The sequence below is a fragment of the Saccharomycopsis crataegensis genome, assembly GCF_037102585.1.
Source record: "Saccharomycopsis crataegensis DNA, jcf7180000000085, whole genome shotgun sequence".
Classification (NCBI taxonomy): Eukaryota; Fungi; Ascomycota; class Saccharomycetes; order Ascoideales; family Saccharomycopsidaceae; genus Saccharomycopsis; species Saccharomycopsis crataegensis.
The window spans coordinates 1,035,802-1,046,647 of NW_027043830.1; the positions used below are offsets into that span (position 1 = coordinate 1,035,802).

Consider the following 10,846-nt stretch of genomic DNA (forward strand, 5'->3'; position numbering starts at 1 on the left):
TCACGGCTCTCTGTGTGTGCATTGCAATACAGCAACATACATCAATTTACACTCCTTATATCCGCACCCCACTAAAATAAGAAAACGTTTGTGATAAATATAATACTCACTCGTAAAAACATTATTGAAGCCAAATAAAAGCTTTTGCTACATGGAAACCATTTTTTAGAATAGTGGTTAGCTAGATAGTAAATATGTTATATCTTTTCGTATAATAGCATATCTAATTACACTGCGCCATTAGCTAGTGAAATATGATAAGTGCTGGGATGATGAAACTGGGAAGGTCTTCCTTTTTGCTGAAAGGAGATACTGTTTCTTTTTCTTTTTTTTTTTTTTTTTTTTTACGCTCAAATTTGAAGAAATCTCTCATATCAGTTACATAAAATAGAAAAAAGTTGCATCCATCCGAGAAAAAAGTGATAGACAAGTTGTGTTAAATCTGCATAAAGTTTCTTTTTTTTTCTTATGCAATTACTTTTTCTGTGCATGCATCACTTGCGCAATTCATGAAGTGAGAAATATCGGGAACGAAACCTTATTTTCATACTTCTGTGCGCCACTACCGCACAAACTGCCGATTATTATAGAAATCGTATCCGTCTCGTAACGAATGCGGCTATTTAATCGATTTATTGGGAATCAAAGAGAAGAAAAAAAGAAATTTCTATTTTCAAGTGAGCGGCTTCTCTATGGTATCTATGATATCCACACCACTTTTGTTTCGGTTTGTTCTACCCACCATTTCTCCAAGTTTTATCATTTAATATATAATTAACAATTTATAACGCTTCAGGGTACCCCTAAAATGCGACGAACGCGTCTAGTAAAAAAATAGAAAATTGTTTTCGCGATCTATGTATCACCACATCAATAAAACACTGCTTTATAATCCTTAAATTAAAATGTCTACACCAGTTGATGATGCCAGAGATGATGTCGAAGAGGATGTCGAAGATGATGCTGATCATGACTCTCCTGTTTCTTCAGACAGTGAAGCACCTCCTGACCCAAAAATTGTGACAGATACAGTTGATATCGATGTGTTTCCAGGAACAGTAAGGAATGTTCCAAGGCAAGCTGTCGTAAGCAACGACTATGAGAGTACCTTGTTGTTATTAGATATCATGTACTGTTGCTCTCCTTTCCTTTTGAAGGAGGGTGTCCACCATCATTTAAACACATGGACGGCTGCCTTAGCTACTTGGAATAAAAGCAACTCAAAAAGTACAAACAAGTCACTTCTTTGAAGAGTCGGTGGCAGAAATTGGTTGATAACTTTGCGCCGCTTTTACGTTCGGACAGAACAGAAACTGGTTTGAGTTCTGGGACTGTTTTCCCAGAGTTATTCGATTTATACAAATCTATTGTTGACAAAGAAAAGGATTCCCAAGCGGTAGTCGATGCTCATCTTGAACAGAGAGCAGAGGATAATAGAGCTAGAAAAAGAAGAGCTCCAGTGCCGCATGACCAAATGCGGTACATTGAAGAAAGGCTAGCGCTGCAAAGAGGGCCGAGACGAAGACGAGGACAAAATAATACTGAAGGAACACCAGCACAATCTAGCACAGCACAATCTAGCACAGCACAATCTGGCACAACAGAATCTAGCACAGCACAATCTCGTACAACTCCTTACAGAAATCGCTCCTCAAGATCTTCCTCAGGATCCTTTTCGACTCGTTTTTCACGATTGAGCTCCCCTGGTTTTCTGCCACGGGCGACCGAAACAGCTGCAGATCCTTTCGAGTCTCAAGCTACTTCTGTCTTGAGAAACCTCAACAACTTCATTCAGAATTCTGCGGAACAAATTCAAAATCATAGGGAAATGGTTTCCGTTGAAGAATTATCTAGAAAGGTGGGGATTCTTACCGTTGCTTTGGGAGGAACTGAAAAAAGACTCGCAAAAATTGAAGAGAATACTCAAGAATTCAAGGAGAAAATGAACGACCTTGACGATATGAAAAGAAAAATTGATTTGATAGCTACATTAATGGCAAACAATTTGGAAAATTCGTGATCTGTATAATGCTAAATGCATCTTTTTATAAAATTGTATGTAATGAATCAGTCACAACCATTCCAAATCATCCTCCTCTTCACTATTTTCTTCATCAAGTGAACTGTTATCTGCAGCAATATCATTACCAACTCTCCTCCAAGAAAGATATTGTCTCACTGATAGATCTCTTCTGCGTAATATAGTTCTGATATTAGTTAAAAACACTGCACAGAAGTATAGTATACCAACAGGTGTCAGTCCAAGACGATTCTTGTTAGTCAATTTGAAAAGGTTGAATTGTTGGTTGATCTTTGCGAAATGATTTTCAATTCTAACACGAGCCTTCGCCATGGTCACATTATGTAACTTTAAATCTTCTATTAGTTTCTCACATTCTTCAGGACTTAAATGGGGATGTGTTTTTGGAACTCTATGTAGTTGTAATTTGTTAAAGGGTTTCCTCATGACATCGGTACCCTTGTAAGCTTCGTCTCCATAAACACAACATCCTGGTGCAGCTTCTATGATTCGTTCTTCCAAATGGACCCCTATAGTGTGCCTACTATCATGAGCAGGCCCAACGGCAGGGCCTTCCAAGGAATAAACAATATCATCGGTACCAAGAAGCACTTGGTACTTCAAAGCATGAAAATGTTTATGACCATTATACAATACATCTCCACCATGGACTGGCTTATTAACTTGTATCACTGTCCCGTCAAGAAAGAACAGGAGATTGTCATAATAGTCTTGGTCCTTGCATCCTAGCTCCTGTAGTATATTTAATCTTTTTGCTGGGATTTCATAATCTCCAATTGACAAGAGGTATCTGAATCTACGGTAAATAAATCTTGCACACTCTAATACACACCGAGACATTACAGTCTTATCTTCCGCAAAAATCTCTGTCATATCTATAAGTCTTCTGGGAACTGCTAGCCTTCCAAGAAGCATACAAAAGCATTCTAAAGGAGGGCGCCTGAATTCAAACTCTCCTGTGATGTCTGGATCATTCAACCCAAGAAGTTCTGATAAATGATAGATCTGTTTCCTTGTAAAGCGAAATTCTTCCCAAATCCTTGATGGTTTAAGAGCCTCAAGATTAAAAGTGAAAGATGCCCTGTAGTAGCAATCAGGGTACTGGGTATCCAGCTCATAACATTCATCTGCTTCGACTTCTGCTTCATTTATAATTTCTTCTTCGCGTCTTTGGGCCTCGCGGGCAACCTCAAAATCGTGATACAACAGAAGGAAATACGCCGCGTTTGAAAAAAATTTGACCTTTTCAACTATTGCATTTGTTTTTTTGGCCAATTTGCATCTTCTCTGGATGTCATCGAGACCAGAAAAGTCGTCCATAGCGCTGGTAGTTACTTGAAAAGTTAACGTATCTCTGGATGTGTTTACACAAAAAATTCATGTTAAAATTGTTTTTTTTTTTTTTTGACGCGTAATAAATACTAATTGCACTACAGGGAGGGTTATCTTTTTTGGGTTACGAGCGCAAATTACGTAATTTTTAAAATTCTTCATCAATCGACAGACGATTTTATTTTACTCCCAACTATTTTAGTCACGCCTCTCGCACGTGCATAAAAAAGTTTGCCTAAATAAAATTGTCGGGTCTGCAACATCCCTAATAATTATTACAAAAAATAAAACGGAAAAAAACAAAAAATGTAGCAATAGCAGAGAGAACAGATGAAAAAACAAAGTAATTAAATATTCCGAGACCAATAAGAGAAAAAATGATCACAAAAAAAAAAAACAATATTGAGAGAGCTGCAATGAGGAAGACAGAAATTTTGTACTGATTTCTGGAAGATCCATTCGCTTGAAGTTGGGGACTACTAAATGCAGGCCCTGCTGCATTAGTCCCGAAAATACCAGCAGATATCTGCTGGTATTTTCTTTTTGGTACTGAAGCTTGGACAATGTTGGAACTACCATTAGTAGAGGAATCTTGGAAGGTCGAAGAGACAATAGAAGATCCAGTCGATATTGCAGTGTAAACGTAAACTTCCGTTTGAGATGGTTGCAAAAAGGAGACTTGAATTTGCTTCGGCAAAAATTTCAGAATTTCAAGAAACAGTCACACTGCCACTAACATTGATAGAAGGTGTACTAGAATAAAGATCGCTGGCATTTTTAGATAGAGCGGTAGAATTGAATGGAAAGGAAGGATCCCTTTCTGAAGAAGGAAAATCAAGGACAGTAGTTTGCGCAGAAGAAGTGGCAGATAAATAAGAAAAGGAAGAAATATCTGGGGCGTCCAATACATAACCAGATTCGGTGCCTCTAATAGATTTTGCAAAAGAAGTATTAGCAACAATTGAAGAAGAAGAACTTGAAGCGACCATAAAAGGAGCCGGAGTGCCAATTCCAGAGGCTGGATTGTTTGCAATGTTAGAAGCATATAATTCAGTACTTGAAGTAATAGAAACAGAAACCGTTAAATTAGAGTCCACAAGCTGACACTAGTAGAAAATTGGGTTCCAAATGAAGATTTATTACTGGCATGCTAAAGAGAATCATAGGAAACTGTGACTGCAGAGTTTGAGTTGATACTTAAGCCAATAATGATACTTAACTGGATTCTATGTGTTGTTGATACTGGAATTGGCAAATGAGCTCAAACTTAAAGTAGACGTATAAGAGGCAACACCAATGGTTAAGCTCAGAGTAGAATCAACAGTAGCGATGACACTATCGTTAAACTCAATTGGGTCGGTTTTAATACCAGAAACACTGCTACCAAACAGCTTGGTACTTGATCACAAGGTGGGATTGGCTTTCACGTCATCAGTTAATCTGTTGGAAACATCCGTAGTGGAAATAACATTATAAACAGCTCAATGCTTGGGTAAATAGAGACACTAAGAGTAACACTACCAGCCAATTCAATACTTGATTCAATGGTGATATTAGAGTTATTGCAATTAACACCATCGGTCAGGCTAGTTCTAAAAATCAGGGTGGTGGCTGCACTCTCGACTAAGTTATTTGTCTCTATGTTTATAACGGGATAAATATATACGCTCATGCTGACATCCGGAATAGGAGTAACACCCGACATCCATATTTGTATAGTTGAAAATTGAGAATTTTTTCTAAAAGTATTGCTTTTGTGGGGGATGATGCTTGATGTATACAGACAATTGGTTATAAGACAGGAATCCTCGTTTATCATCCTTCCAAACGGAGAAAAGATTTGTGCGATATCGTATAGAATATCACATTTACTCTGGCAATATTATACGAAATGGATATACCGCCGAGCGAGAAAGAAGATAGGAATCATGTTGATGGGTTATAACTAAGAGTTTATTACTGTCTGTTGTTTGAATATGTACTGTATGTGTAAGACACGAAGGTTGATGATAATATTATTAATCTCTGGATAAATCCAAACGGTTAACAATAAACCTTATATTTTGAACTCTGTTTGTAGGAAGTTTTCTAAAAGTTTCTTTTTCGCCTTCTGAAAGGCTGTAGTGCAATCGAGTATACGAATTTTGTCAAAACTTAGGCAGTACGCTAGGCGGCGTCATGATGGTCTTACCGGATAGGAGGTCCGGAACTCCGATACGGCAATGGATTCACGTGGCGTTGCCGTGCCAGTTTAGAGTACATAGTGATAGAATCCCTAACAAAATAGGCTTCAACGGAGGGATCGAGCGAAGGATCAGAAGGATATTAGCCGACCGAGATCTCTCCAAAGTTGACATGCAGCCCCCAACTGCGACTACAGTAAGCTCACGTTAACCCATTCCAATGACAAATTTAGTGGTGCGCCACCTTGCCCCTATTTTGCACCGCTGCAGCGCCAAAATGTGGACACTGTACGCTAAAAAATTGTAGTGGTTGTTGTTTCTTCAATTGTCAGCAAGCCTATTTTATTATTATTATAAATAATCTTATCTAATTATAACCAAAGTCACTCTAATTGCACAAAACCATTTTGTTAGAAAATATTGCCGTCAATACACAAAAAGTAGCCCGCCAAAAATACGCGAAAATGGAACATGTTTAATATCATAAAGGCGAAAAGACAAGAAATTATATAAGGCAAATTCATTATCGAAGAAGTGGTTGAGTAAAATTATCAAGACCAAAGTATCGCAATACCACGGTGGTGCAATCCAGTTCCCCCCTCCACCGCCACGGGATAGCTTTTCACAAAAACACACAAAAATTACTATCCGCAACATCAAAACTAATATATAACACGTGACACATTGGTAGCGTCCTGATTGGCCGAAAATCTCAGTGCAAGAAAAAAAAAACTGGCAACTCGACTGGGTATTTTTTTCTTCTGGTGTTAATAGCTACTTGTATAGCGAATAATAGCACCATATATCATTAATCAGCCATGTCTTTTGTTGCTAGACGTCAATTGTCCACTTTGATCCCACCAAAGATCGCCTCAGTTAAGGTATGTTAAATAATGGGTGCAATTTGGGAGGGAAATGGAATGAAAAAGTATCGGCTGGGGTGTCGATTGTAATTTTAAAAGAATCTTGTTTTAATCCATAGATATAATGATTTGGGATCTGGAATATTTGGAAAACTTCTTGGAATTAAAAATAGAAGCGAATAGTAATATTTGGTATACTTTTTTTTTTTTTTTTAAAAATGATTGGAAATCACGTACTTCTCGGGTTGAAATTGAACCATTTTCCATCCAAGATTTATATTTGATGATCTATAATGAGATGAAAACATGCTGAGCTGGCTTATGAACTGCAAAAATACTATCGTATCAAAAATCAAATGAATTCCAAACTGGTGCAATAGAATCAGTAATGTCCGAAGTTCAAGTCATTTTCTTCTCCTGTCCAATATAAACTTGAATCGCTATGCTTTCTAACTCTCCAACAACTCACTAACAATTCCTTTTTAGAACTTGGGCGCCAACCCAAACGCCAAGCGTATGAACAACGTCGTTGCTTTCTACAAGGCTCTTCCACAAGGTAAGGCTGCTGAAATTCAACCTCGTGGTGTCATTGGCCGTTACAGAGCTAAGTATTTTGACGGTGACAACGCCAGTGGTAAGCCAATCTTCCACTTGGCCTTGACCATCTTGATTGGTGGTTACTCTTTGGAATACTACTTCCACCACGCTGCCGGTGGTCACCACTAAACTATATGACCAGCAAAAAAGAAAACATAACAACAAAACCAACCAACTTCCATTCTTCAACTTAACGAAAACTAAATTCATAAGCAGCAATTTGAAAAAAAAAAAAAAATAAACCGAAAAATTAAATATTGTTAATCATTATGTTTCTCATGGAAAATCCAAAGGTCACTTATTATTTTTTATTTTTGTTATTTTTTTTTGGAAGAATTGCCTGTTTTTGGTGGCATATGATTTATTTGTACTTTGATTAAATAACATGAAAATTACTACAAATGAATATATTCAGGACTGATTACATATTACTAATAAGAAAAGAGTGGTTTGTAATAGATGTAGTAAACAAAGAATCTTTAATGAAAAGAGATATTTGAAAATATGTTGTAGGATGAATCAGCGATATTAATGAACTATTATTTAAAGTGCTATCAATTGGAGAATGACTTCTAGTCATTGAAATAGAGTTATTGTCAAATATAGCGTTTCAGAAAATTCGCTTAGTTGACGCTTTAATACCTTAATAAGTTCATTAGCTTATAAAGATTACAAAAAATTCCTTTTTTTTTTCTATTTTCTCGCAAATTAGAAGGCCATTTCATAATATATATAAAAAAAAGTTGAATATGACAAAAAAAAATCAGAAATATATCCAGATACAAAAGATCGAAACACACCACCAACAAGATGAAATGAAATTAGGTCAAAATTAAGAGAGGTCATGAAATAATAAAGTTAACACACAGAAAACTCAACTATAAAGATCATCGTCATCTTCCTCAGCAGCAGCATGAGCAGCAGCACCACTAGCAGACCCTGTTGCAGCACCAGATGCTCCAAGAGCCTGTCCTTCATCCATACTAAAGTTGCTGAATTGACCTCTACTAGCTTGCAATTGTTGAGCATAAGCTTCATAACGTCTCAATTCAGCGTCACTAACAGATCTCTTCGCAGTCTTCATAGCTTCTTCGAAATGGGCATGTGTAATGTATGGAACTGGATCTTCTTCTTCTTCTTCTTCAGTGGCAGCACCTTCCATCTTCACATCATCTTCAGCTTCTGCCTCAGCCTTGGCCTTGGCCTTGGAACGTTCAATGTTGGCTTCAATCGAATCCTTAATGGCAAATTTCGCAGATCTTTGAACAATATAACTCAAATCAGCACCAGAGAAGCCATGGGTGATCTTGGCAATCTTTTCCAATTTCAAGCCTGGTTCCAAAGGAGTATTACGCAATTGGGCTTTCAAAATCGATAATCTGGCTTGTTCGTCTGGCAATGGCACATAAATCAATTGATCCAATCTACCTGGACGCAACAAAGCTGGGTCAATTTGATCTGGTCTGTTGGTGGCCCCAATGACAAAAACATTCTTTTTGGCATTCATACCATCCATTTCTGTTAATAATTGATTGACAACACGATCGGTGGCACCACCAGCATCACCAACCGAACCACCACGAGCCTTAGCAATGGAGTCCAACTCATCCAAAAACACCACAGTTGGTGCAGCAGCACGAGCCTTGTCAAAAATATCTCTAATGTTAGATTCAGATTCACCAAACCACATGGATAACAACTCTGGACCTTTAACGGAAATGAAGTTAGCAGACACTTCGGTGGCAACCGCCTTAGCCAACAAGGTCTTACCAGTACCTGGAGGCCCGAAGAAAAGAACCCCCTTGGATGGCGAAAGACCAAACTTGGTATATTGATCTGGGTGCAACACAGGATATTCGACAGTTTCCTTCAATTCTTCTTTAATCTTATCCAAACCACCAATGTCATCCCAAGTAACATTAACAGATTCAACGACGGTTTCTCTCAAGGCAGATGGGTTAGAGTTACCAAGAGCAAATCTAAAGTTGTCCATGGTAACACCCAAAGAATCCAAAACTTCGGCATCAATAGTTTCTTCATCCAAGTCAATAAGATCCATCTTTTCTCTGATTTGTTGCATGGCGGCCTCAGAACACAAAGAGGCGATATCAGCACCAACGTAACCATGGGTTTCAGCAGCAATGGTTTCCAAATCGACATCATCAGCCAATTTCATGTTCTTGGTGTGAATTCTCAAAACTTCCAAACGGCCAGTAGCATCAGGAATACCAATATCAACTTCTCTATCAAATCTACCGAATCTTCTAAGAGCTGGGTCGATGGAATTTGGTCTATTAGTGGCAGCAATGACAACAATATTTGATCTGGCCTTCATACCGTCCATCAAAGTCAACAATTGGGAAACTACACGGCGCTCAACTTCACCATTGGTCTTGTCTCTCTTTGGAGCAATGGAATCAATTTCATCAATAAAGATAATAGATGGAGCATTCTTTTCCGCTTCTTCGAACGCACTTCTAAGATTAGATTCTGATTCACCAGCCATTTTAGACATGATTTCTGGACCGTTAATCAAAAAGAAAAATGCACCAGTTTCGTTGGCGACTGCACGGGCCATCAAGGTTTTACCGGTACCTGGAGGACCATACATAAGGATACCCTTTGGTGGTTTAATACCGATGGCCTTAAATAGTTGAGGGTGTCTCAATGGCAATTCAACCAATTCTCTAATTTGGGCCATTTGTTTTCTACAACCACCAATATCATCGTAACCAACCTCGCTGATATTATTTTCCTCATCTTCACGGTTGATTGGTTCACCTTCACAGTGAATGATTGTATCTTGCGCAACGATGGCATAGTCACTTGGTTCGACTTCCACCACTTTGAATTCCACTTGACGCATAGAACCGCGAACAATAAAATGATCATTTTTACGGACTGGTCTATAAGCTTCCACGAAATATGGTTTCAAAAAGACATCAAATAAAGAGCCAGTTAACCCTTCGACGGTGTCAGCAATTGGCAATACCGAAATTCTAGTGGCATACTTGATATCAGGACATGGCAATACTGAAACAATGTCCCCCAATCTGATTCTCAAGTTATTTCTGACAACACGGTTAACACGAGCCACACCATCTTCCATGTCGTCATCAGACAAAACAATAAGAACAGTATCTTTTCTCTTTTTACCCTTTACAAGGACGGTATCACCACGGAACAAGTTCAATCTTTCCATAGTGTTGGAAGAAATGGTAATAACAGAGTTATCATCGTTAACAGCATCATCGACAATCAATTGATTTTCCTTCTTCTTGCGACGAAGAATGGCGGTAGCGGTAGAATCATCTCCCTTTGGTTCAGCGCCAGAGGCATCGAGCAAAGGCTTTTCTTCGTCTTTAGCCATAATAATTTAAATATTGATTCTGATAACAAAAAGCAAATAAGCAGTCTCAATAACCACGAGAATTCAAACACCAAGAAAGAGAAAAAAAGAATAAAAAAGATCAATCGAAAATAAAATTAGTCAGAAAATAGGGAAGATCTTATTTGCAATTATAATCTTTCTAATTCTAGTATTCGTTGCTGAAGGAAGAAGAAAATGAGTAAGTGGCGGCTTGGTTGTGAAAAGTGGTGGCAAAAAAAAACCTTCAGAGTACTCCCACCCAAAGAGCCCTCTAGGAACAATTTATCACATGATATATCACGTGATATATATATTACAATTGGATCACTTAACAAGTCATCGTAGTGCGTATAAACTTTTTTTTTTTCCCTGAAATTTTTTTTAGTTCTTTTTTTAATCTTTCTGACATCGCTAATTAATGAAAAGGCATCGATATCACCCTCGATCTGAATAATAAATA

At 37.9% G+C, this 10,846-nt stretch overlaps 5 protein-coding genes across 5 annotated transcripts; 2 read left to right on the forward strand and 3 right to left on the reverse strand. All coding sequences in view use genetic code 12, as the record gives it.

Annotated features, from left to right (window-relative positions):
- Nucleotides 1-905: 905 nt before the first annotated feature.
- Nucleotides 906-2,020, forward strand: DASC09_051740 (uncharacterized protein; the record flags this gene model as incomplete). The annotated part of the gene is made up of 2 exons (XM_064998773.1): nt 906-1,085; nt 1,253-2,020. The coding sequence occupies 2 exons, from the start codon at nt 906-908 to the stop codon at nt 2,018-2,020; spliced, it is 948 nt and encodes a 315-aa protein (XP_064854845.1).
- Nucleotides 2,021-2,071: 51 nt separating this feature from the next.
- Nucleotides 2,072-3,361, reverse strand: DASC09_051750 (uncharacterized protein; the record flags this gene model as incomplete). Its single annotated transcript, XM_064998774.1, has 1 exon — nt 2,072-3,361. The coding sequence occupies one exon, from the start codon at nt 3,359-3,361 to the stop codon at nt 2,072-2,074; it is 1,290 nt and encodes a 429-aa protein (XP_064854846.1).
- Nucleotides 3,362-4,083: 722 nt separating this feature from the next.
- Nucleotides 4,084-4,951, reverse strand: DASC09_051760 (uncharacterized protein; the record flags this gene model as incomplete). The annotated part of the gene is made up of 2 exons (XM_064998775.1): nt 4,084-4,473; nt 4,895-4,951. 2 exons carry the CDS (start codon nt 4,949-4,951, stop codon nt 4,084-4,086), a joined length of 447 nt encoding a protein of 148 aa, XP_064854847.1.
- Nucleotides 4,952-6,374: 1,423 nt separating this feature from the next.
- ATP17 (F1F0 ATP synthase subunit f) lies at nt 6,375-7,145 on the forward strand (the record flags this gene model as incomplete). Its single annotated transcript, XM_064998776.1, has 2 exons — nt 6,375-6,437; nt 6,906-7,145. The coding sequence occupies 2 exons, from the start codon at nt 6,375-6,377 to the stop codon at nt 7,143-7,145; spliced, it is 303 nt and encodes a 100-aa protein (XP_064854848.1).
- A 745-nt stretch (nt 7,146-7,890) lies between these two features.
- Nucleotides 7,891-10,386, reverse strand: CDC48 (AAA family ATPase CDC48; the record flags this gene model as incomplete). Its single annotated transcript, XM_064998777.1, has 1 exon — nt 7,891-10,386. The coding sequence occupies one exon, from the start codon at nt 10,384-10,386 to the stop codon at nt 7,891-7,893; it is 2,496 nt and encodes an 831-aa protein (XP_064854849.1).
- Between the last annotated feature and the right edge of the window lie 460 nt (nt 10,387-10,846).